At 39.8% G+C, this 27,142-nt stretch overlaps 1 protein-coding gene across 10 annotated transcripts in view; it reads left to right on the top strand.

Moving 5' to 3' along the window:
- znf536 (zinc finger protein 536) overlaps window positions 1-27,142 on the top strand; it is a 353,575-nt gene that overhangs the window by 242,296 nt on the left and 84,137 nt on the right. For 9 of the 10 annotated variants that reach the window (XR_007184222.1, XM_048185231.1, XM_048185229.1 and 6 more), the window contains one exon: window positions 15,281-17,532. Coding sequence is in view for 9 of the 10 variants with exons in the window: in XM_048185231.1 (XP_048041188.1) it covers window positions 15,282-17,532 (2,251 nt within the window). In the remaining variant the exon portion in view is untranslated. Of the gene's footprint in view, window positions 1-11,290; window positions 11,683-15,280; window positions 17,533-27,142 lie in introns of those variants that run through there. The other variant, XM_048185235.1, reaches the window with a different exon arrangement.

Raw genomic sequence — 27,142 nt, 5'->3', positions numbered from 1 at the left:
TCCTCCCCCCCCCCCCCCCCCCCCCCCCCCCTACCAGCCTATTCTCTGGAAAAAGGTTGGCAATAATATCAGTATTGAAATGAGAAGTTTGAAAGACGCACCGCTTTCTTTTTATGTGTGTGTAAACTGATTTGAATCACACATTGGGGGCTTACTGAGCGGAGCTTTAAATGTTAAATGGGGGTTGAAGTCTGCCTGAACTAATTTGTAGAGCTTTGCACCATGTTGACATTTAAATGTGATAAGAATAGAAAACTGTATGCCGACCTATTTTGAAGATGCTTTCGGAATACATTCACATCAGCCGCGGTCTATAATTAATAAAAAAAGACAGGATATCCCCCCCCCCCCTCCTCCAACCTTTTTTGCACCAGATTTGATTATAATACAACCCTTACAAGGCACAGAACGACAGAAAAAATAAAGAGGGACTAAAATATGAGCATGGAGGGAATTAAGAGGGAAGTGGATAGCACACACCTGGGTTTGGAGGAGGGGAAGAGATTGCATCGGCTGGCTGCTGTGCTATCACATTACCACGATCCAGCCCCTGTGTTTGTGAGAGAGAGCGGGGAGGAGAGGGACCTCGCCAAATCAGCATGCAAATAACGCCACATTGTTAACTTAATCAGATGCAGGAGAGAAAATATGGAGAGGGGAGAGGGAGGGAGGGAGAGAGAGAGGGAAGGAAAGATTGAGGGGAGGGGGCTGCACAAACAAGAGTCAGGGTCTTCTGAAATGGCGGAGAGTGAAAGATTAAACCTCTCTACCGATGGGGATGATGTTTGCAGGGTGCTGGTGTCAGGTCCCGCGGGGTTAAGGGTGCGCATTTGTGTGTGTCTGTTTCTGTTTGGGAGTGTGTGTGTGTTTAGCAGAAGGCAGATATGATTGAGGTATCCTCTCTGAGATATATGAAGTGTTTCAGACAGAAAGAGCTCAGTGATTGACTTGCATCATATCCAATCAAGTGGCTGAGACCTGATGGTCTGTTTTTATGCAACCCAGTGTAACAGGTGTCACATGGTTACTAGGGCTGTTTATCGATACGCTTTTTCAGTTTAATTAAATTCTGATTCACAAGCACTCAATTTGAATTGATTTGATTCAGTTTGATTCATTTGGGTATATTTCAGTTACAATGTCCATTTTGCTTACAAATGAAACAATTCTGTCTCAGCCGTTGCTGTAAATTATGCAGCGAAACTCGATACTTTATGAAAAAAATTGATTTAAAAATTAAAAACAGGACCCAAACTGCAGCTTAGTTGTTGTTGTTTGTTGTTGTTTTCAACATATATTATACTGTAATCAACAGCATTAAAAGTAAACTTTACATTTTTTTTTTTTTTTTTTAAGTAAAAAAATCGTTAAAAAATTCTAAACTTCTAAACACTTACCCCCGGTTTCGTTTTAACTTGCGCTGATTATCTTAAAGGTCCCGTTCTTCGTGATCCCATGTTTCAAACTTTAGTTAGTGTGTAATGTTGTTGTTAGAGTATAAATAAAATCTGTAAAATGTTAAAGCTCAAAGTTCAATGCCAAGCGAGATATTTTATTTAACAGAAGTCGCCTACATCGAACGGCCAGTTTGGACTACATCCCTCTACTTCCTTCTTTAATGACGTCACTAAAACAGTTTTTTGACTAACCTCCACCACAGGAATACACAAGAGTTGCGTTTGTAGAGTGTGTTTGTCGCCATGTCGTCGAAACGCTGTTATTTTCATCCCGCAGTCCAATCACCGGGTCTGATTCCGGCTCAAATTGATAGGGTAAAATTAAAGACATGTTTACAATAACACTGAGCGCGTGCATCTCCACGTTATGGTAAGAGGCGTGACCTTTCCGGGCAAGGTTCGCTAAGCTGCTGTCGAATCACAACACAGGAACCGCTGGCACAATCAGAACTCGTTACGTATTTCTGAAGGAGGGACTTCATAGAACAAGGAAGTCATCAGCCTGTTTTTATGACAGTGGAAACAGCGGTATAGAGATAAGTAAATTATGTGAAAAATACAGTTTTTTTTTTTACACGCGAAACATGAACACATGTTATATTGCACACTATAAACACAATCAAAGCTTCAAAAAACCACGAAAAACGGGACCTTTAAAATATGTCAGTGTCATTGTTTTGCCTCAAGATGCACACCAGTAATGTTTTCTTCTTTTTTTTTTTTTACTCTAAGGCACATTTTAAAAAAGCTACTTAAATGTCCTAATTGAACTAAGGCCTAATCCTGGCTTAATCTAAGCCCTGTCTGTGAAACCGGGCCTTAATGTATAAACTCCCATGAAAGAAAAGGTTTACAAAATATGGCTGGGTTTCTCCATAGCCTCTTTGTATTATTAAAGGATGAATTTCATTAATTTTTATTTCTCATACTGTCAGTACATTTATGTCCATTTTAATGTAAACAAGCCATATAAACACACTATAAAAACCTCCCATCTCTTCACCCAGCTGCTGTGTAGCTTCTGACAGCCAAATTGAGCATAGAGGTCATGACCTCCCCGGCAACGTTCATATGGAGATCAGCGCACGAGCCGTGCTGGCGAGCAATGGTAACACATACAACATGTTAACATGGCAGCTCGAACCAAACCATAACAGATGAAGGGAGGAATATGTGTAATCCCTCCCCATGCGTTAGAACGAAAGAGCCACGTGCCCACCTCACATCTCACGGGACTGGGAGATACCGGGAGGTCGTTTTTCACTAAAATATCCTTGGCTTTATGAACTTATCTTCCCTTTCTCTCAATTTGCTTTCTTCCTCTCTCGTTGACTGCGGGTCACTGTGGCAGCCCCCCCTGAAAGAGGATGAATGTGTTATCATGTTCAAGGTCACAGAGGGCAGGTAGGAGGATAAGAATGTGTCGAGCCGGCCAGGGGAAGAAGTATGAGGGACTGAGTGAGGAGACATGTGGAATCTGGTGTGCTGGCCAAGCCAGACCTCTCTCAAACTGTGCTTCTGTTTGTTCCCCATCAGTTAAACTCTGATGTCCTTACAGTAGCAGGCTATGATTTCCAGGTCAAATGGGCTTGGCTTTGACCCTGATGTCATTTCACCCTGTGCACTTGGACCATGGATTTTTATTTTTTTTTACCTTGTTCTCAGGCTTTGATTAGTGCTACTATAGTGGATTGTTTAAAGGTGGGAAATGTAAGGGTCTGGCTTCTTTTTTTATATATTTGCTCTAGAACTGTGGTTCTCAAATGGCCTGATCAGCCAAAAAAAAAGTGTGTGTATATATATATATATATATATATATATATATATATATATATATATATATATCAGTCCCTCCAGAAAAACGCGATTATGCGATCGCCTGATTTCATGCATAATCAGCCAAAGTCCGCATATTTATGCGGGGGTCGCATTTTTTCAAATACGCCGCACTTTCGCCGCATAAATTGCCGATTTCAGCAAGCAAAATATATGCGGGGCTAGCATTATTTCATAATCCCTGCATTGTCGTTGCAAAAAAGTCACATATATCTTAGCAGAAAGTTGAAAAATGTTGCGTTTACTTCACACTAGTAAAGCGCCATTATTTTCCCCCTATTGCCATGGGAACCTTGTGAAGTGACGTAATTACGCGACGTGAACATCATCTGCAAACCATGAAACCATGAAGCACACAAATCATCCTCATTTGCCAATAAAAATAAGCGCAAAAGACCGCGCGAAGCAGTTAGTCGGTGTGTTACATGACAGTGGGGGCAAAATATTTTGCACTCCGTGCAACTGCGTGTTGACGCGGGAAAACCACTTTCACTTTGCCACCGCCAAGGATAGTTAAAGCAGCAGCGGAAGCAGGCAGGAAGAAGCACACATTTTTTAAAATATTTTATTTATTAATTTTTATAGAAGTTGTTGGATATTAATAATAATACGTTTATTTTATATAGCGCCTTTCTACAAATTCCTTTTGTAAAGCTACAGAACTTGTTTGACTCAATGTTTTGTAAGTTTGAGCCATGTGTTAATTAAAGTCTGAAATAAAACAGAATGAGAACTTAAATATTCTGTGATTTAGTATGCTTGCTTATCATAGGAAGTAATAGGAAATTACTCTTTACATTAAAGTAGTAGCCTAGTGAGAACAGGGTGTTGGGGGAATCACCTTTTATTTTTTTCTGTTTTTCATCAAACCGCAGTTTTTGCAAGTTCCCGCAATTTCATCGCATAAAATTGCAAAAATATCTCGCATATTCCATCGCGTTTTTTAAGAAAACGTGCCGCAAAATCAAGCATTTTAGCCCGCAACAATCACAAAAAAATCCCCCGTTTTTCTGGAGGGACTGATATATATGCTAATTTGAAAGAAAAAAATGTAAAAAAAAAAAAAAAAAAAATGTTTAGGTTCAGTTTCACTAATGGCAATGAAAAGGTTATTAGTCAGCTATTGAAATCCCTTATTTTCAAAAATGTCACTGTAGTCAAGTCATTGGTATTTAGTCCATGTGTGTGTTTTTCCAAAAAAAAAAAAAAGGAAAAAAAAAAATGTCTGTCTTGTTTCACTTTGTCATGGGTGGAATAGAGCTGTTCTTTAATGTATTTTATGTCCGTTACAGCAGCACACAAAACACAGTTGTGTAGTGTTGACATGCTACTCATGAAATCCTGTTATTGACACTGTAACGATTTTCTTTAGCCTTGGAATGGGCAGAATTATGAGTTTGTTTTCTTTTGCCAGTGACTGAAAATACCACTGGTTCTTCCATTTCATCATACTCCTCCATCTTGTTTAGTTTAAAATCTCTTTAAACAGGATAAAAACTTGCAGCTCAGCAATTGAAAGCCAGCTCATACGCATGGCCTCATTCATCTTGAAATCATATGATTCGATTTGCGTATTCTGATTTGTTCTATACTTAGAGGCTTTTGCTGGCAAAGGGGAGTGGCATTTAGAGGTTTCTGCAAACAAACCGTTATAGAATGGGCTGAAGGTGGGATTTAGCAGGTTTGAAGTGAAATTATTTGACCAACGTATACAATTTGTAGAGAGCATTTGCTTAATATCGTTATCTCATTTTAGACAGAGGTGGCATTTAGCGGCTTATGCATCTGAAGTCTTCATATATATATATATATATATGTGTATATACGTCAGAGCAATAGCAGTGTGGATAGTGCTCTGACATAAAGCACAACAGTGCTAGAGTTTGAGTCCTGACTCGTGGTCCTTTCCTAGTTCCATGGTCTCTTCTCTCAAAATAAAAAGCCTTAAATTTGGAGAGGGGAGAGGAAGTTATATAATAATAATTATTATTAATATTATATTTTGCGACTATAAGATATGTGGTGACTGTGGTAGTGAGGGTCACAAGTTTGTCAATGTTATTTTAGGGCACACTTGCTTAAATGATTGAGAACCATTTTTAGAAAACAACAGCTATGTAAAGGTGAAATGATTATTGTTTACAAACAGGTTCCCCAAACACTTCCTCATCTGCAATTGGTCAGAAACACAAATAATCCCTCCTGAAATGATCTTATTGGTTGAGCTATATAATGATGGTCATGAAGGTTAAAAAACTCAACAGCAATGTTTTGATAGTGCCACCGTGTTTACACTTTTAGGGGGAATCAACCTAATAATGGTCTACTTATAGTTGGCTCTGCATATTTTTATTATTTATTTATTCATTTATTCATAACATTGAAAAAATACACACTTGATCTTTAAGTTCTGCTCAGTGTGTTACCCTAAATGGGTCCTTGAAACATCAAGTAGAAAATGTTCATTTGTATGGAAAAATATCAGTTAAGCTACAGACTGTGCAACACCTGCTTATTTTTGTTGCTTTTTTTTTTTTGCATAAAAAGAAACAGTGAATGTAGCTTTTTTTTGTCTCATGAATCATAAACCATTTTTATATATAAACAAAAGCCTTTGAGGTTTGACCAGCTCTGCTTTGGTCGTTTAATCATAGTTGTGTGACAGCGTAAACGTTGGCATGGAGGTAAACGTTTTCTGCCTGGCTTGTGGTCGAGCAGCGTTTCTCTCTCTCTGTCTCTGATCCTGCAAGGATCTGTGGCCACCCCATTTCCGATAAAGCCTGATAAATAAACATGTGCCCTGATCTCCCTGAGGTCCTCCACCCTCTCTCCAGAGTCCACCCATTCCACACACACTTCCTCCCCTCACAATTAGCCCACAATAAAACACACTTTTCTCTTAATAAAGAGAAGCTTTTAACATACACTCACCCTCCACAGTCTTCCTCTTCTGCTCAGCAGTGATGAGCGACCGTGGAGGGAAGAAACACAGCTTTAGTAGGCCTATCTCGTCTTACCATTCACAGACAAACAATAGAGCAGCAGACCAAAAAAAAAACCCAAAAACCCAAATAAAACAAAGTAAAAGAAGAAAATATATTGTAACATATACAAAGAGTCATGAGCATTTCCAGTCAACTCTGACTTCCTGATGGCTTTGATAAGATTAGTGGCTTTCTTAAACAGGATGTGAGAGGGCTGCTTTTTAAAAACATGCATTTATGGACAGAGAATGCTTGCATAACTGTATGTCTCCACATAGGCTTTCTCACAAAAGTGAAACTTTCTCTCAGTTTAGCTCAGGGAGTTTATCAAAGTGACGGAATAAAGAAGATTTAACATCAGCCATATTAAAAAGACATGCAGCGGTTCAATATTTAAAAAGCCCATTTACCACGACAGAAGTGCTTTTTCATTCAAGAGCATATGGCTACGGTACCTGTTTATAGTCTTATCGTCTTTCTTTCTGTGTGTGTGGGGGGAAAAGAAAAGACAAAAAAGGAGATATTTTCAAAAGACATTGAAGAATCATTCAATTAACAGCGGCATGATGTAAAATAATTACTTGACTTGCCTCCCTTAATGAGTATCTCTAATTAGCCATACATTTGTTTTGTGAAAACTCCAAACTACAGGCTGCGGTTGTGAAGAGCTGGTAAGTATGTTGAAGTAGCGGCAGATTTTTCTCTCCTGTACTGTCTGTCTTACGTTGAGCGGCTTGGAGGCACAATTTGGGGGCCGATGTATGCACACATGCAGCATTAAACACTCAGGAACATTGAATAATCTCTCTCTCTCTCTTTCTCTTTTCTCCCTTTTTTCGTCTCTTATTTTAATTAGCCATGCAACAATTAAAAGATTCACAAACTAAATTGAACCTTGTCTCCCTCTCCTCTCGACTCGATTTCAGCACCTGTCAAAACAACACCCCTTGTTGGAGTCATTATGCAAAACTCATACGCACAAAAGCAGCATGTGCGAGAAGAAAACAGCAATTATTTCTGATATTCACTTATTTGGGGGTTACATTGACATTTAAGTTTTCCACAAAGGTAATCTTTGTTCGCCGCAGCTGAGAGGTAGAGAGGGTGTCGAGAGAAAACAGACTGTCACCTTCAGACAGTCAATTAAGTGATTGTGATACAGCTTCATATCATATTTAGTCAGGTCATCTTTGGTGTCCTTAAAGGGTTAGTTCACCCAAAAATGAAAATTCTGTCATTTATTACTCACCCTCATGCCGTTCCACACCCGTAAGACCTTCGTTAATCTTCGGAATGCAAATTAAGATATTTTAGTTGAAATCCGATGGCTCAGTGAGGCCTCCATAGGGAGCAATGACATTTCCTCTCTCAAGATCCATAAAGGTACTAAAAACATATTTAAATCCATTCATGTGAGTACAGTGGTTCAATATTAATATTATAAAGCGACGAGAATATTTTTGGTGTGCCAAAAAAACAAAATAGCGACTTATTTAGTGATAGCCGATTTCAAAACACTGCTTCAGGAAGATTCAGAGCATAAATGAATCAGTGTGTCGAATCATGATTCAGATCGCATGTCAAACTGCCAACGGCTGAAATCACGTGACTTTGGCGCTCCGAACAGCAGATTCGATACACCGATTCGTTTATGCTCTGAATCTTCCTGAAGCAGTGTTTTGAAATCGGCTATCACTAAATAAGTCGTTATTTTGGGTTTTTTTGGCACACCAAAAATATTCTCGTCGCTTTATAATATTAATATTGAACCACTGAACTCACATGAACTGATTTAAATATGTTTTTAGTACCTTTATGGATCTTGAGAGAGGAAGTGTCATTGCTGGCTATGCAGGCCTCACTGAGCCATCGGATTTCAACTAAAATATCTTAATTTGTGTTCCGAAGATTAACGAAGGTTTTACGGGTGTGGAACGGCATGAGGGTGAGTAATTAATGACAGAATTTTCATTTTTGGGTGAACTAACCCTTTAAAGGAAGGACTGAAAAAAAATTTGTCCACACAACTACAGGCAATGGGCTTCAGTGTCGTTTCGGACCCCTTTGACTTATTTCACGGACACAAATAGTTCTTCAAAATTTCTTCTTTTGTGTCTGTACAGGTTTGGAATGACATGAGAGTGAGAGAATGAAAGAATCTTCATTTTTGGGTCAACTATAGAGCTTGATACAACAGTGGCAGTTTTGGTGAATGCATGTAGCGCTCTTTCCCGACAATAGAGGTTTGATCTGATTTTTTTTTTTTTTTTTTTTTTATTAAATTATTTCTGGTAGTATCTGGCAGTTTTGTCCCAGAGTTGCTGTCCTGAGCAGGAGGAAAGATGATGTAAGGCTTGGATGATGGCCCTTTTGCCCATCGCTACACTGTGTTCATTGTGTTTCAGCTTTTCTGTGCTGAGGTGTAGTCATGCGTGATGGCTGGTTTGACCACGACTCGCTTAGCTTTGCCACTAAGACACATCCTAGTTTTACAAATTTTTTTTATTATTATTTATTTGTATTTATTAATTTCCCCCTACTTTTTAGTGCCTGCCACCTCATGTACAATTGGTATTTCTCCATAGTTGTGGGTGGAAACCACAAGGGAAACTTTTAGAGATGAATTGTCACGTGTTGACCTTTAGTGAAGTATGTTTTATGCTACTTTAGTCTTCAGTGCTGGTCACTTGACTCGGTTTCTTTCTTTCTTTGTGAGCGAGGTGAACAGCGAAGCACTTTTCTCTCAATCTTGATGCATAGACCCCCTCTAACCTACCTCTACAATTTAACAAATGTTCAGTTATCCATCTTTTTTCCCTTCTCACAGTCTGAGATCTACAGGCAGGAGGCTCGACACGCTGTGACTACCATTGTACCTCTCTCACTCACACACACACACATGCATACACTTACACACAGAGCACATCTGCTGGTCTTGGGGATAATGCTGCAAATGTTTAACATAAAGGGAGGCTTTGAGCTTCAGGCCGACTCTGGATGATGATGATGATGATGATGATGAGGATGAGGATGCAGCAGGCCAGGACAATGAACTGTGGGAATTCTTTGGTCTCCCACTGATCTTCCCTCCCCTGGCATCCCAACAAGCCTGTCAGACACACAGGATAAAAGGAGCAGCATTTTTCTCTCTGCTCATCCTTTCATGGGCTCATACTGATCTGTAGAGATGAGCTGAAAGCTGAACTACCTGTTGAAATGTTCTCTTAAGACGCTCTCAATTACATATTGTGCGAGACAGACACCGGCAGAGACTGAGAGAGTTTTGCGGGTTGAGCTAACAGAAGGTAGAACTGTGTAGAGATGAAGGCGACGCAACCAATGTGTATTTGTGACTGTAACAATTCGCCTGTGGTGGTGTCGCAACCCATGAACTAGGTATAATTAGGTCACTTACTGTCTAACCACAAATAAGAAAACAACCTGCATCATGCAGCAAGCTGTTTGCTGGATGAGAACGAGTTCGTCCTTTCAGGCTGCGTGCGTTTCTTCTGTTTGATTCAGTTTCGGTCTTGTGCTGGGAACCTTTGCTTAATGCCTCATTACAGCCACTAATAATCCAGTTCAGTCAAAGAGCATCGGGAGGAAGAAAAACAAGCCACGTTTTATTGGATTAATTAGAACTATTCTGAAGACCACCTGCAACAGACTAAACATGAGCAGAGAAAGAGAGAGAGAAGGACAGATCCCTGATAAGCATGCAATGATTTTAACTATCGCTATCGGTTTATGATTTTGTTATTGTACGTTTCTGGCCATATTCCCATAAGTGCATAACATGCAGTGCCGTTTCCATCCATTAAATATGCAACATATGGCAGCCATTTTCAAACACCAAACAGTTCACTTTTTTTTTTTTTGTTGTTGTTGTATACGGGGGCCGCTAATGATTCAGAGGAAATGAAACTGACTTTTGCACTTTCTGTAAATAATGATTGATTTATCAATAACGATGACCTCTTTCATAATTAATTAATCAGCTACTGCATAGTAATTAGTCAATGGATTTTGGTCGATAAAGCTTTACAATAACAGAGCAGCTAATGGCCTTGCGATCTATATTTTTATTTTAATTTCAACTCACAAATACTTTGACTTCGGTTTGTTTTACTTGTCAGTAACTTGTTTTTGTTTTTTTCCCTTGAAACTACCGTTTTCTGTAAATGCACACATACTTTTTCCAAACACTGATGCAGAAGGACACCAAAATTATGTTATATTAAGACGCAAAGCCCGAAAGAGCCAGATCTGCTCAGTGTTATTTGATTTAGGGCTTGAACATGCTGTGTAATCTAGAACATTTAAGGATTAGATGGGTTTTATGTCCTCTTTGAGGTTAGCTGTACACTTAAAAACTCTTTGTTCAGAGTCCCTTCAAGGCTGAACTTTACTTGCGTGTTAGTGAGTTTGTGTGTATGTATGTGTGTTTTATATGGAACCTTGATTCTGCCCTCCGTGTTGATTTGTGAGAAGCCACTAGAGGATAAGCTCAAGGACGTGAACGCGCACAGGTGCCTCAAGTTTAATGTAATATTTTGTCGCTACAGTGGCCTTAATTTAGTCGCGTTCACCTTGACGTCCCGAATTCAAAACCTGGCCCTTCCAAAAGCAATCTAAATGTCAGATAATGCAACACATATTCATGCACTTTGCAAAGCTTACTGCAGGCTCTATCAAAAACCACAATCGGTTCAAATATCTTAGAAATACCTTTGTTTAACATCAGTGCATCACACTTGCATCACACTTGCCACAGAGTGCACTGGTGTGTTTGCGATTCTACTAGTAGATCCTGCTGTATGCTCATACAGTCGTTTGACGTGATGTTAAGGCAGAAATCAAACAACGTGTTCCATGGCGTTAACAACAATGGCCCTGCTTGACAAAGCAAAGATAAGAAAAGGGAGGACAGCAGTCTGATGGTGGCATTTGCACCCTCTAATTAAGATGTGGTTTGCAGAGCTTGCAAAAGTGAACAGAATGTGATGTAAAGTGAGGTAAAGATAAGACATAAATCCGGTTGTTTTGCCAAGTTGCTTGAAAGGCTCAGTATTAACCACAGACTGTAAAGCTGCATGCCACTGGGTCCTGTGTGACAGTGCACTAAAGGAAGTCTCAGTGGCTTTTCAAGAGACACGGCGGCGGTGCACGCGTTAATTAGAGCACGCTGCTGCTGTTACGCTACGTGTGACAGGTAGTATCAGGCCACTGAGACTCGATCGTTTCGTCTAGCTCCTGGCTAACCCAACTGCCCCAGCCTAAAGAGAAAGAGAGAGGGAGAGGAGGGGGAAGAGAGAGACGGGGGGTCTGGGACAAGGAGCCACCACCGTGTTTGCTGTCAGGCCTACATGCTGTGGGCCACGACTCAATGGCACTGATCCAAATAGGTGAGGCATTAGCATTTCTAACAGAGGAAAGATTGGCTGTGAAACTTTGCAAGGCATCCTACAAATGCAGATAACAGAGACATGCATCACTGAAGAGATACTGAAAAGCAGAATGCTGAAACCTTAAATGTGCTTTAAAAGTACTCCTAGGTATAGTTGTAAATGAAAAATCACACAGAAATATGAAGAACTGAGTTGTGCATGTAACATTTTTTTAATCTTTCTTCTGAATTAATATAACGGTGTATGCATTTTGCCCTCCAAATGTGCTTGCTGCTCTGCAAATTTGGTTCGGAGGCATTTTCAGATATATATTAATTTTAAGAGCAGATGTATTTAGATTTTAATGACTACGTTTCGTTTGAGATAAGGCTTTTGGCTTGGAGTTTCTGCTAATTATACTGTGGAAAATATGCACTTTACTGATAATTGTTCCGTAGTGATGCCTCCCTTAAAGTATTCCCAGTATCAAATTTATTTATTAATGTATTCATTTCTTTATTTATTTATAGATGCTCTCTAAAATATTGCAGACTGTGTTTGTTATTGTTTGCGGGTGTATGTGTTAGGCATCTATGAATTTAATACTTTGTCTGCCTCTGCAGAACTGAGTGTTTGTGTGTGTGTGACACCTCTTTAACCATACGAAATGTCCTTTTTAATCAGAAAAAAAAAATGAAATGACTTGGGAGCAAGGAAGGCATATTAATGCACTTAATTTGCATATAGTCGTCAGGCGAGGCTATGTTCAAAAACAAACTGGATTCGTCAGTTCATTTCACATTGTTCCTTTGTCTATCTGCCTTTGTTATATGGTAAAGATAAAGAAAGAAATCAAATTGAAGAAAAGGGCAAGCAGTTATCTCTCCAAATGAGCAACTGCTCATCATGCCTCGCTTAAATCATAGATTTCTATTGCAGAAGGCATGCTAGCCACATTCAAAAAGGGCCTCGTCTGATATCTGCCAGGATTTGCTGCGACGTCGACAAAAGCAATTTGAACAACTCGCTACCCAAAGAAACTCCAAAGTCATGAGGCGTCGCACTGGACCCAAACATCACCCAGCAGTTTTAGGCCTTTGTCTGAAGACCGTTGCTTTAATTAGATGACCTGGCAGAGCAAACCGTCCGTGATTTATATTTGTCTTGCATTTACTCCTGTATTACATTTTGCTGAATATCCAAAAATCCTCACAGAACTGCTTAGCCATGTATAATTTGCAGCGCACGTGCTTACACGCGTGAGTGTGTTTATAACACATCCAGTCTTTAAATACATAATACACCTACAGTGTATTGTTCACATCCAGATTCCTGCATTTTTTTTCTTTTAAAATTCCTCGGAGTTATAGCTCTGGACAAAAGAGGAATGGCATTCAGCAGCAGCCCACAGTGTGTTTAGCAGCGACTGGAAGTGGCCTCAGTGTTTTTATTCATGTTGGAGAGATAAGACTGCAACCGACATGGCGTAGGAAGAGCAAATAGCTAAAGAACAGGCGGCCCTTATTAGAGTTCTTATGAGAGCATCAGCAAATATGTGCTCCAAGCCCACTGCCTTCCACTGCAGACTGTGTGTGTGTGTGTGTGTGCTGGTTTGATAGTCTTTGTGTATTTGTCTCCACAAGTGCACTTTTTTCTTTTGTTTCTTTGTTTCTTTTTTTTTTTTTTTGGTACCAGTTCATCTATCTGGTTGTCGGAATTGCTGCTGCTTGTCAACAAAGAAATCAGTTGTTTCCCTGTGCATTGGGTCATGTGGGGAAAAAAAAAAAAAGTACAGGAGCTGTCATACTGCCATGAGGAAACGTGAAATATAATGTGTCAGCAGCCCATAGACTGCAGGTGCTGAGTCATTAGGTAGTCCCTCTCTAATAAGCAAACTGGGTCAATCTGCACCATTTAAAAGGTTTATTAATGACCAAAGGGTGTGGGTTCCCCCGGCCCAGAACACTTTACCCTTCCTGAGGCGATGTGTGTGTGAGAGAGACAAACCAGCATGTGCTTCCAAATAATGTAGAGAGTAGAAATAGTTCTCACCTCCCTCATTCTGGATGTAGTTTCTTGAATACCTGCTCGTGCCATGGTCTCTGTTAAAATGACCACAGTGCATTTCTTTCACATTCATAGTCATGTGTTAAAGCACATAGCCACTGTTACCAGGCAGCATACTAATCAGCTTAATGAGATATTATACAATATTTTGTTGACCAAAGCAAAACTCACTTTATTGTTTCTGAATCTTGACCCTGTCAGTTGCAGGGGAATGCAGCAACATCATTATCCTTCCTTAAGATGGTGAGTAGCATGCTAAATAAGCACAAGTTATCCAGATGACAACAGGCAGTGCTCATGTATTCGTTTTAGTCTGACGGTTCATTTGGGCCACTCCGTGGCCATTTTAAATAACTGGGAAGCCTCTGATACTTTGGGAACCCTTTCAATAACGCCAACTGTTGTTTTCTTCTCATCGGAAGCCATACGAGAGTGAGAGAACAGAGAGAGGGGAAAAAAGAAGGTGAACACAGAATGATTTGCATCAAACGTAATGTGCCTCTTAATGGAAAATTACGCCAAGACAAGTGTCGCAGCAGTGAGATAAGGGCTTGTGTTTACTGGAGTAACCCCTTGGTTTTAAGTGCTATTGTTAATATCATAATTGTAGTATTGCGGCAGCTTCATGACAATACCATTGCTCCGTTTCATTAAGGCGTGTAATTGGAGGGATTCTGATAGGATGGGACCAAGTAGCTTAATTATGCGGCGCCTTGCCGTGTTTACTGGGTAATTATTGCCTCCAAAATTGTGTTACTGTTTGAGAAAAAGTTCTGAGAGTTGCAGCTTCTCTCTCCAAGTGTGAGAGTACATGTAGTACTTCATAAATCAGAGGGAGATGAACTCACTCTTTTTTTTCTTCACACTTGTCACTGAAGTGCAGTCATCTTTGTTAACCATTTCCTCACACCACACTCAGACTGCTGACACACAAAGAGGTACTCAAGAATGAACTGAATTAACTGCCTTATGGTGTGATTTCCTTTGCCAGACATTGCAGGATATAATCTGAGGTTTAGATCCACACAAAAGAGTATATCTACAGTTTTGTTTCCAAACCTACACCCACTTCAGCAAAAAATGAAACACCTTTGTGTCTGCGCTAATGCCTAAGACAGGCTTGACGCTGTGATGCTATTTAACTTGGAAATATGACCTTCACCACACTATACAGTATCTCAAAAAGTATAAGAGAAAAGGTCTTTATTTTTCATGAAATCTGAGAGCAGAGTGGGTGTTCTTCATGAACAGTTCTCAGACAATGGTAAAGTTATGAGTGTGCTGCAACTTGTTCTGTCCAAAACATTGCACCTTTACTTCTATTGTTGATATCTGTTACTATGTACATGATGTTCTGCATATCATTTTACTTTCATTTATATTTTGTGCACTGTTGTTCTGTTCATTGTGCACAGTGATAATACAACATTTTATAATAAAGGAGGGTTTTTTTGGCATTGTTTTTTTTTTTTTTTTGTTTTTTTCGTTTTTTTATTGCACACCTCTGAATAGTGGACTCAATATCTGTTCTGTGTCTTTTCTCCTTTAGGATGGAGGACTCTAGTTTGTGCCTTGGTGTATCCTCGGTGGTCCCAGATGCTGACACCCATCTCAGCAACGCAGTACTTAATGGCCGCTACCCAATCAGTCAGAAACTGCATCAGCTGACTGCTCAGCTGGGTCATGCCTTTCCTGAACTACAGAGTCGCCAACAGATCCCAGAGGAAAAGGCAGCCACCCCGCTGGATGAGAAAACCCACGCTGCCTTAGCTAGTCAGCCAATTAGCAGTCAGATGGCCTTACTGGCCAACCAGCTTAACCGTGACATGGATGTGGGAGCCCTGAGTGGTCTCAATGGCCGTGTTGATTTGCAACAATTTCTCAATGGGCAGAACTTAGGAATCATGTCCCAGATGAATGATATAGAAGATGATGCACGCAAAAACCGTAAATATCCCTGTCCACTATGTGGCAAGCGCTTCCGCTTCAACAGCATTCTGTCTCTTCATATGCGTACGCACACTGGAGAGAAGCCCTTCAAATGCCCTTATTGTGACCACCGAGCTGCTCAAAAGGGTAACCTGAAAATTCACCTCCGCACCCATAAATTGGGAAATCTCGGTAAGGGCCGTGGCCGTGTACGTGAGGAAAACAGGCTTCTTCATGAACTAGAAGAGAGGGCCATTTTACGTGATAAGCAAATGAGAAACAGCTTGCTGCAGCCCTCTCAACCTCTTCCACCCCACTTGGGTATCCAGAGTCACAACCAGCAACAGCCTGGTTCTGCCTGTGGCCTGCTCACTCCAACCAGTATTGGTGGCTCGCCTGATGGACTGACCCAGCCGTCTGCCTCACCTAAGCCAGCAGGTACCAACCTGCAAGATGAGCAAGCCCTCAACCCAGCCCAAGGATTCCGGTGCACTTTTTGTAAGGGTAAATTCAAAAAGCGTGAGGAGCTAGAGCGCCACATTCGCATACTTCACAAGCCCTACAAGTGTACCCTGTGTGAATTTGCTGCTTCCCAGGAGGAGGACCTCATCAGCCATGTGGAAAAAACCCATATCACAGCTGAATCAGCCCAGGGACAGGGTACAGGAGCTGGCAGTGGAGAGAAGCCAAACAATGAATTTCGCTGTGAGGTTTGTGGCCAGGTCTTCAGTCAAGCTTGGTTTCTGAAAGGCCACATGCGGAAACACAAGGACTCCTTTGAACATTGCTGTCAGATCTGTGGACGTCGTTTCAAGGAGCCCTGGTTCCTGAAGAATCACATGAAGGTGCATCTAAACAAGCTTGCCATAAAGAGCAAGCCCCCTGTTGGTGGAGGAGGTGATGAAGATGGACCCTCTGTGAACAGCATGAGCAGCCTGGCTCAAGAAGCCCACGCAAACCTGTATTCACGATACATTTCTTGTCTGCAAAGTGGTTTCCTCACACCCGACAAACAAGGCCTGGCTGAACAGCAGCACCAGATGCTGGCCAAGGCTGGTATAGCTATGAAGGAGAAGGAAATGCTTGGAAAGCTCCTGAGTCCAATGGCCAGCATGGGCCATGGCTTAGGGGAAAATGAAAAGCGCTCACTCTTGGGATGCCTGAACCTGGTGCCCCCTCTGAAGTCAAGCTGTATGGAGCGCTTGCAAGCTGCAGCTAAGGTGGCAGAGATGGACCCCCTGAACAGCTATCAAGCCTGGCAAATTATGGCACGAGGAATGGCTATGGAACGCTCCTTCATGCCAAAAGAGCAGCATCATGGGGGTCACGGACAAGAAGATGAACTTGCCAGTGCAGCTGGGATTGTTCCCTTTGGGAAAGACAAGCTTGAGCACCCAACCTTAGGCTCTAGTGATGGTTCCAAGCAGAAGCAACATCCTGATGTCCTTCATGGAGTGAAGACAAGTGGAGGCATGATGTCCTTGAAAGATGAGGGTGTAAGCTTTGATAGCCACCGTGAGTTCTTGCCTCACCATGGGGGTCTGGGCCTAGGCCAAGGGCTTGAGTACAGCCTGGCCAGCCTGAAAGAGAAAGCAACTGAGTGTCCTGACTGTGGCAGAGTTTTTAGAACCTACCACCAGATGGTGGTCCACTCCCGGGTGCACAACAAGGACCGTCGAACCCTAGAGGAGAGCTCCCAGCATGGTCTGGACGAAAGGCGTGGCTCAGCTAGCGACCCTGAATCTCAGTCCATCAGCCGATCCACCACCCCGGGATCGTCCAATGTGACAGAGGAAAGCGGTGCTGGAGGCGGACACTCCCAAACAGGCAGTGTGCAAGATGACAGTCCCCACCCTTCTTCTCCATCTTCAGGTAGGGAGGTTTTAAGACAGTTTAAGAAAGCCCAAAACATTAAGAATACTTTTAAATACTTGAATACCTTAAATACCTCAACTTTGCTTTTCAGTCTGGCATTACATTAACAAAACTTGTGTGATGTTCACAGGATTCAGTTCTGTTAAATCAATACATTTGAATAGCAATAATCTAATGGAGGCTTTACAAAGTAGCACAATTACAACCCTAAGAGAGCAATTTCACAGTGGGTAGGAACAACTGAGGAGGAAACATTAGGATGTGAATTGGTGAGACTGCAGTATCAAGTGGTTCAGATCCATACATGGCATTAGCATACTAGCATACTTGTGTTTTCCAAGGAAAATCCATGAGACATCAGCCCTAGAACCTAGAACCTAAAACCATGATTCCTATATTCTCTGCATAAAGGTAATGCTGAAGTTTTTTTTTTAGGATATGTGACAAGTGGGCCTTTAAAGCTTAGTTATCAGTCAACGTTAGCAATAGTTAGCAGTAGGCAGCTAATGCAGTGCAGCCACCACTGAAACCAATGAAAAGGAAGTGAATGCATTTGCACTTTGGTAGTCTTGACAATTCTTTCAGTTAACAGAAAATGGGTGATTGTGATGTTGTTGTTAGGCTGTGGGTAGATGATCAAATCTATGCAATGTGGCAACACAAGCGTAAATTTGAACAGCACATTCAATGCATAACTTTAATGTTACTGTAGCATAAAATGAATGTTACTGTTCAAATATCAATCAAAGCTCTTAGAAGGAGTTAGTGTCTTTATTTACTGTCTTCTTAAACAAATTCATTTACAAGGTTTCCGTACTTTGGCTATGCTTCAACATCAATTAATTTAACCATTAAATATGAAGTTAACTATAAAAAAAAAAAAAAAAAAAAATCATATTCTATTCTCAGAATAGAAAGCCATGTTACGAGTGATTAAAACATCCTGCTGTATGGGAGAGGGACAGCAAACCCGCCCCATCTGAGGAACTCGGAGCTTGTGAGATAAAATGTATGTTTAGTGGGATTAAGTGAAGCTGCAGCTAATGATTACAGAAGTTTTAAAGGTAACTTTCTCATTCCTTGGGGTGGTACACCACTGTTAAGCAGCCTGGCTGTTAATTAGGTCACGTCTATGTGATAATCAGTTAGCTTAAGCTAAACAAGACACTAATTAAAGATATACATATAAAGCAGGTCAAAAAAATGAACTTCATTTGCTGGGTAAAATGTGCTTTTAAGTCATCAAAAAAAAAAAAAAAAAGAAAAAAAAAGTGGCTTAGCTTAAGGCTCTAAGCAACTTAATTTCAACAGCAAAGAAGAAATTGTTTATTTATTCCCAGTCCTTATCACCCTCATGTAGTGAGATGAGTTTGAACATGCAATGGGCTATGTTTATTTTAATCTAAGGAATAATAACAGACAACCCCCACCCCAATTAGGAATTAATGAAAATGAGAAGAAGATAAAACCTATTTTCTTTACAGAGACTATTAAACCTAAACACTCCTCAACAGAAAGAGGGTATGTTACGGAAGTAATTATCTAGTGAATTTTAATGCAAGAAGTTTTCTTTCTTTTGCATCTCTCTTACTACTACTTTGAGATTTAGCTCATGGCATTTTATAAAATCTTCTCAAGCTTTTGTTAGATTGGCAGGGTATTTGGAATTAAAGTGATTAGTGTTTAATAATAAAAATGTTAAGCACTAACTGAATCATGGGACAGAGAATGAAAATACAATTTATTTATTGATTCTTTGCCACTCTCATAGCTTTCATTGTACATAAGTAGACCAGTTTTAATAAACACAAATCTGAGAAATTGGTTATGTGATGTTTTGCCAATGTCACCATTACTTAATATTTTCTCTCTCTCTCTTACCATCTTACCATTTGCATGCTCTTTTGCTGTATGCTCTCTCTCTCTCTCTCTCTCTCGCTCTCTCAAATAATGACAGTTTCTCAGTTGAATTGAGATCTAATGTTTTGTATCATTTCATCTTGCTGAAAGACTAACTCTCTCCCAAGTATTTTTTAGCAGACTGAAACAGGTTCCCTTGCAGAATTTACCAATATCATGGCCCATCCTCTGTTCCTTATATTTTAACAAAACGCTCAATGCCCACAGCAGTATCACAGCATGATGCTACCATATTTCACTGTAGGTATGGTGTTTTTGAGGTGTGGGCAGTGTTACATTCATAAGCCAAAAATTCAAAACAATAATATGTGTGATATTATTGTTTAGATTTTTTGGCTTAAAAACCCAATGCTTTTTTTGGCAAACTCCAAACATCCTCTCACATGATTCTTGAATCTGACTTCTTTTGTGCCCCCCTCCCAGATACAGTATGTGCCACCCAGAGTGATTGGTGAACCTATAATCTGTTTACAGCTTCTGAACTTTGTAGCTTGAAGCTCTGTAGGTTACATTCTTGTTCACACAGTTTTCTGGTCTCTATCTGGGTGTTTTTATGTCACTTTTTGATTACACTTTATTTCGATAGTCTACTTTAGACATTCTACTAACTATAAGTAACTGTGCAACTACATGTCAACTAACACTGATCAATTCACAACTACATGTCAACTAACTCTCATTAGAGTATTAGTAGACTGTCATGTTAGGGTTAAATAAGCTGCCATGTATTTGCAAGTTACTTATAGTCAGAATGTCTGTCGAGGGACCATCAAAATAATGTTATGCACGTTTCTCAAAATTTAACTAATGCTCACTAGCATAACAAAACACTTTTATTAAGTTCCATTTTTTTATTTAATTGCATTTAATTGATGCATTGTTAGTTTTGGTTTGTCTAACTTTATCAATTTATATATATATATATATATATATATATATATATATATATATATATATATATATATATATATATATATATATATATATATATATAGCTGCTCCCTCCCCATTTCTCTTTTCACCCTTCGTGTGAGTTAGTGTCAAGGTAGAGTGTGATCACCAGCTGAAATCCCTCATTGCTGCCCAGCTCAGTTGGAGCAGGCAGGGAGCTCTCACTGTGCAGCAGGCATAATGCCAGCCCCCCCTCTTGTCTTGAGATTGACCTTCAGGTCTCTTTGCTTGCAAGCACAGAGAGGTGCGTGTTTATGGGGGAATGATGCCATAGTAAGGGGCAGTTTGGCAGATTCTCTGACATACTTATTTAAAAGTATGCATACACAAGGGGTTGTGCTTTCAGGCCATGGCACAAAACATGTGCTTACCAAACACTTACAAGCTAAAGGTGTGATGTACAGGGAAGGAAGTGTTGCACTCTCTGTTTGCCTACCAGTGCTTTAATGTTTAATGCAGTGTATCTTTATTAGCCCAGCATTTGTATAAGGTGGAGAAAAGTATTTCTTCTCTCATCAAGATGATTTCATTTGTATTTAATGTTTGACTTTTGAATCGGAAGGATGAAAACAAGAAAATACATGTCATGGCCTGGTTTTATATATGTATACGTTTGTGTGTGTGTGTGTGTTTATTTTTTTGGGGGGAGGAAGGGTGTATGTTTATGTAGTATGCAACAGGATGTGGCATGTCATACCTCTGTTTTACTTTTAATATCTCACACGTTCCTCTAACCCAAAGAGAACAGACTTCCTTTATCATGTGTCGATTTTATTTGCTTTTTTTTTCTTTACCCTCTTTTTAACGTACGGCAGATTCATCTGCTGTCTCCCAAGCTCACCCAACCTCTAAACCACCTACCCACTGCAATTTTGAGTTAAACTTGAATTACAGTAATCAACAATAACATCTCAACTGTGAAAGAAGGTCGACACAATCGCTTTTGTCTTTGACACTGCACTTGTTTAAACACAGAGAGAGACAGATAAAAAGGGAAAAAAAAGTTGCCTCAGAAATGTCCTCTAAAGGCCTTTCTCCTCTCCTCTCAATAATCAACCTTAAATATGCTTCTTGTGCAATAGAATTTCCAGCTTCTGTACATCTCTTCCACCTCTTTCCTTCTCTCTTTTTTAGTTTATTACATTTCCCTCATTCTCTTTTATTTCTTATTACCATTACAAGATTGGCTTGACTGAGGAGGGGATCTATTGTTATTTCAGATTCTGCAGTCTGAATTGGGCTTCATAAACAAGGGGGGCTCATTCCTGATAGTGTTTCTGAATTCATTATTGTAGGACTTTGAGTGACAGCTAAGAGAGAGTGAGAGAGAGAGAGTGAGAGAGAGAGAGGAAGTCTTTAACAGAAACACAGTGAATGGCAAAACACAACATTATATACACACACCATACATGCATGATGATCAATGTAAAGTATGTATGTATATATATGTATATATATATATATATATATATATATATATATATATATATATATATATATATATATATATACGCTACTTTCACACTTTCAAAGTCAATCCTTCAAAACAATTTTCACTCAAAAGTTGCTAGTAAATTTCACAAATAATTACAAAGATACAGCATTTAAGATTTAGAAATTTGAACACATTGTAAAACATACTTCAATAATCTTTGCTCTTTTACAGTGTATGTTTAGATTCAGTACACATGAGCATTTCCTGTGTGACACCCATGAAATGCTTATTCAGATCAGACTCCTGCCTTGTATTTGAATCAAGACTTCATGTTTCTTGTACTACTAACTTGAGAAAACCAAGTGAAAAAGCGTGTCGTCTTTATGAACCTCCTTTTACTACTGCGGGATCTCTGTTGCTTAAGGCTTCGAACCTGCCTTGTCTTTTTCCTCCAGTTGAGAATCCCCCATGTCTAAATATTGTTAAGAGGAAGAGCATTTTAACATGGCAAGGATTATCAGTATATCCCCAGGTCTTTACAGCTTGCCGCCGTTTTGGGCGAAACACTTGCTCCATACAAATTGAAATTGGATTTGCCAATGGATGCCTTAGGTTATAAAGCATGGATATTCATCTAATTACACAATTACAAATTGGAGTAATTACATATGCAGACTTGCTGTACAATGTAATTGTGGTGTAATTAAAGTCGAAATAACCCAAACTGCTATGCAAAATGCACGACTATCCACATCCTTTCTGACCTATGGCATTCATTTCATGCAGATGTTTATTACTTTACTTGTTAAATAAATACAAATTTAGAGAAGAATAAATGATGTTACCCACGTTCAGTCAAATTTAGTTGTTTTTGTAACACTGTTTGAGTGGTCAAGAACTCATTAGGCCTCTATTTGCATCTGAATGTCCACACATCTGATGAAGTCTGTTGTGACTGAAAAATAAGTTGATCCGAGCCCTAAAATTACATGGAATAGCTTTTGTGAGACAAAAGAAATATTACTTATCATTAACTGCATCTCTGTCACATTCTCTCTCCTCCTCCTCCTCCTCCTCCTCCACCTCCTCCTCTCTCTTTCTCTTTCTTTAATTTTCTCTTTTGCTCTCCCAAATCTTTAAAATGAGGACAGACTACATTTCTCTCTCATGTGCTAATTAGGAACTCCAGACCTTTGAAGAATTATGTCAATGTTTATTCCTATCATTCACCTTCATTATAGTTCATGCCCTGTGCCCTCTGCCCTCTCACCCAGCATGCATCACTCTCACTCCCCCCCCCCCCCCACACACACTTTTCGTATTTTATATAAATGTTGCATTTAGTCTTCCTATGCAGATTCTTCAGCTCAGTGCTCGCTCTCGTAAATCTGTCATCCTTTTTTGAAGTGTAATATTTAAAAAAAAAAAAATGTCATGGTGTGTGAGGAAAATGTTATTATACTGCTTTATTTCAGTACAGTGGGTCAGGACTCTGGTGTCTTTAAATGATAAAAGTTCTATTCAATGTGTTAATTGTCAGTGTGCTCTGTTGATTGACATGTCTTAGATAAATGTAGACTTAGTATTTTTGTGCACGCTTGAACAATAAAAGGGCAATTTATTTCTCCTTAGCAGCAGCTCATTTGATTTCTCTGTTTCGCATGCTCACTTTTTCTCTCTTTCCCTTGTTATACTCTCGCACGCTTTCTCTCGCCTTTTCCCTCCCTTTCTGTCAATTTGTAAATATTACCCATAGTGGGAATTAGCATTGCTTTTTTTCCACTATATTTAAAATTCCAATTGTATTCCAAAGTGTATATGAAAGAGCTTCCGTGAGTGTCGTCTCTCTGTGCTCACCGTACCCCTGTGAGGCTATCAACGGGCAGTCCTTATGAAACATTTATCAGTCTGTTTTATGTCTTAATGATCCTGTTAGGATTCCCTGCTTGGTTATGGAGACAACGGCGAGCTATATACCTCTCGGAGAAAGAGAAAAAGAAAAGGAGAGAGAAAGAGAGCGAGAGAGAAAGAGAGAGAGAGCGTAAGCCTCATGCAGTATACCAGATTTTAATTCCGTGTCTTTGCCAAAACATTGCTTACCTTTGCATACAAGCCGCCTTGGCAGGGCCGTGCTTTTTCATCAGTCTCTTCATTTTCTGTTTTATGTTTTTATAATTAAAACATAATATTTATCTTTCCCCAACAGAAGGCTGTCGTACTGGGGGAGGCAGAGAGTTTGAATATTAATATTTTAAATGCATCAATATGACGTCTTTCAGCCGACTGGAAAGGTGTCATCACTTTAAGCGAGATAATGGGGTCTTGTATGCTATTAAATGTACTTGTTAGAAAAAAAAATGAACCATCTTGACTGAGGCATATGAAAAATCATCATCAGGCTGCTCAGGAAGAAAAAAAAAAATGTTTTTCATTTTCCTTAAATCAAATAGTTTTGAATTAGTTTGAACTAAAGTAGATGCAAAGTGTCATTATTGACTATCGCATTCTTTACTGGAGAAAACAAAAAGTTTATTTGCTGAAAGGTTGATGGTGCTGCATTTTTTTTTTTTTTTTTTTTTTTTTTTTTTTGTGAGCAGAGGGCGACAGCTGTCTTACTCTGTCAGAGCTGAATTCCTCTGGAATGAAACCACCTCTTTCTCTCTCTGTCTCTGTCTCTCTCTCTCTCTCTCTCTCTCTCTCTCTCAAACCAGTGCATACAAATGGCATATCTGGGTGGGAGGGCGCTTTGTTTGAACAAGTTAACTTTGGCATGATTGGGGTGCCTCCCGTGTGAAAGAGCAAGTGAATACATTGACCTTTGTCTCATTAAATATGGAGGACCAGCCATATGATACCATGACAGAAGAATCCTCCTTCTCCATTTGCCTCCTCTTCTCGCTGTCTCGCTCTCTCTTGTTTACCCGTCTTTCTCTCGCACAGTTGCGTAAACACAAGTTATGGAGGTGTAAAGCAAGAACGTTATGTAGATTAAAAGCAGTATTTAGAGAGAAAGACACATGTGTCAGATCCCCCCCCCCCCAGCCATGCTGTGGTGGGGTGGGGTGGGGGGGGGGGTGCTTTACGGGCATTCATCATGCACTGATGAGTATCTCTCCCCTCTTCTTTCCCTCTCTCCCTCCTAACCCCATTGACAGGCCACATAAAAAAGCCTTTGTGTCAACATCACGGCACTGACATGAGGCAGATAATGACATGAAAAGTTTGCCTCTTCTTCTTCTCCCCCCCCCTCCCCCAATCTTCATTTTAGCGATAGTTATCTTCGAATCAAAGGCAAAAGAAGGGTAAAAAAAGAAAACTGGGCAAAAAAGTCCATGGATTAAGATCTTCATTTTCTCTTTTTTTCTTTCTTTTTTTTTGTGCCTGTGCATTCCAATTGTTCTTAAAATATTTGGCAATGTCAATTAGTAAGTGAGCAGAGCTAGCTGATGAACACAATTTTCCACTAGACTGAGCACCCTATTGTTGTGGAGCGAGGAGCAGATTTCTGAGGTCATTATCATTCCCCGTTAGCCTGGCCCAGCTGCTCCTCTCGGCTTCAGCCAAACTCCACACCACGGCTCTGGTAGCAGGCAGCAACAGGGGGCCTAGAGAGAAAGAGAGAGAGAGTGAGATGGAGGGAGAGATGGAGGGAGGGCTGGCATGAGAGACAGAGAGAAGGTAGCACGCTAAAGAAAAAGTGTGGCCGCGATGAAACGCAGGGATGGTTAGGAGGGCCGAGACGAGCAAATGATGGTCAGATCACACTAATAAAGCCTAAAGAGAAAGATTGAAAAAGACAGCTATGCCGCGCGATGAAATTAGAGAAGAAGAAACGGGGATAAAGAACAAGTGAGCAAGGGGATGGAGAAACAGAAGGAAAGAAACACGCCGCTTGGAGGGAATTAAAAAATCAGTCATACGCTTCTTGGAGCCGAACGCCGAACGCTGAGATTATGAAGGCAAAAGATTTGGATGGTAATGCAACTCAGGGAAATAAAGATCCAGAATGACATACTGCTCTGGTTGGGCAAACCTCTCCCCCAACAGACCCCTGTACTGGCAGGCAGGGGCAAGAGAGAGCAGCCCCAGCGAAGCCATCCTGTCTGCTGTAGAGTAACTACAATGAGGGAGAGATGAACACATGGTGGAAGTGAGGCAGGGGTGAAAATGAATGCAGTTCTAAATGAGTGAAAACACTGTATGTGTTATGAGGAAGGAAAGCTCATGAATGTCTAAAATAATGATGGTGAACGAGGGAGTACATGTGAAAGAAACTCGATAACAACGGATGGACTGAAAAATGGGGGGAAATATACATAAGCAGACGTCGTACTTTTGTATAAATAATACAGATTTGTTCTAATTGCATGTAACTTCCGCATATCCATTCTCACTATTTCTTTCACGCGCTTAAAAACTTTAGTTCTCATCTGTGTTCTATTAGGACGTGTGCGGATTGCATCGTGCTGTTTATGTGCTCTTCCGCTTGGTTATTAAATTACGCCAATTTAGTTGAATGCATGTTTTGATGATGATGTTAAAGCAAGTAAACTACATAAATGCTAAGTTCTTAAATCTAGGCATTAAATTATATGTCGTAAAAAATGTCTCATTTTGGCCAAATCTAACCAGCATCTAACCAGACTTTATATTTTGATTGTAATTCATTAAATGCTTAAAAGTATAGATTGCACAGTACGTGCACTTACATGTACTTACTGTTTACTTACCTAAGAAAGTACTGGGTATTGTAAGGTAACTACATGGGTTAAGGTTAGGTTTAGGGCTAGGTTCAGGGTTAGTACCCAGTTATTGCAATTATGATAATAAGTACATAGTATGTACATGGGGAACAGGACTGTAAAGTAAAGTGCTACCAATGTATAAAATAATTCAGTGATATTAAAACTTTATTTATAAAACAATATTTGTGTGTTGCTCTACCTTTTATGATTTTTGAAGTATTGCACCATTAGCTTTAAGAACATAAAGTTGCAATGAAATGGAAGTAGCTGTAGATTTTTTCTTCTGTTCTGTGATGTACATTCTAATAAAAATTAGAATGTATTAGAATAAAAAATGTAAGAAAAAAAGTAACGTGGCAGCTTGATTCTATCAATCGCTTGAGTCTGCCATTTTTACTGGAAGATTTTATGACATTTTTATGAAACATGAGGTCAAAATTAAAAAAAAAACAAAAAAAACACACACAATGAGATTTTAAGATGGGGTGATTTATATAACTTATAAAATGGACTTTTAATGTAGAACTCTTGAAATTAGTTGTGAGTGGAGTCACAT

The sequence above is a fragment of the Megalobrama amblycephala genome, linkage group LG3, assembly GCF_018812025.1.
Source record: "Megalobrama amblycephala isolate DHTTF-2021 linkage group LG3, ASM1881202v1, whole genome shotgun sequence".
Classification (NCBI taxonomy): Eukaryota; Metazoa; Chordata; class Actinopteri; order Cypriniformes; family Xenocyprididae; genus Megalobrama; species Megalobrama amblycephala.
Note: the sequence above shows the minus strand (reverse complement) of the source record. Positions and strands in the feature narration are given on the sequence as shown.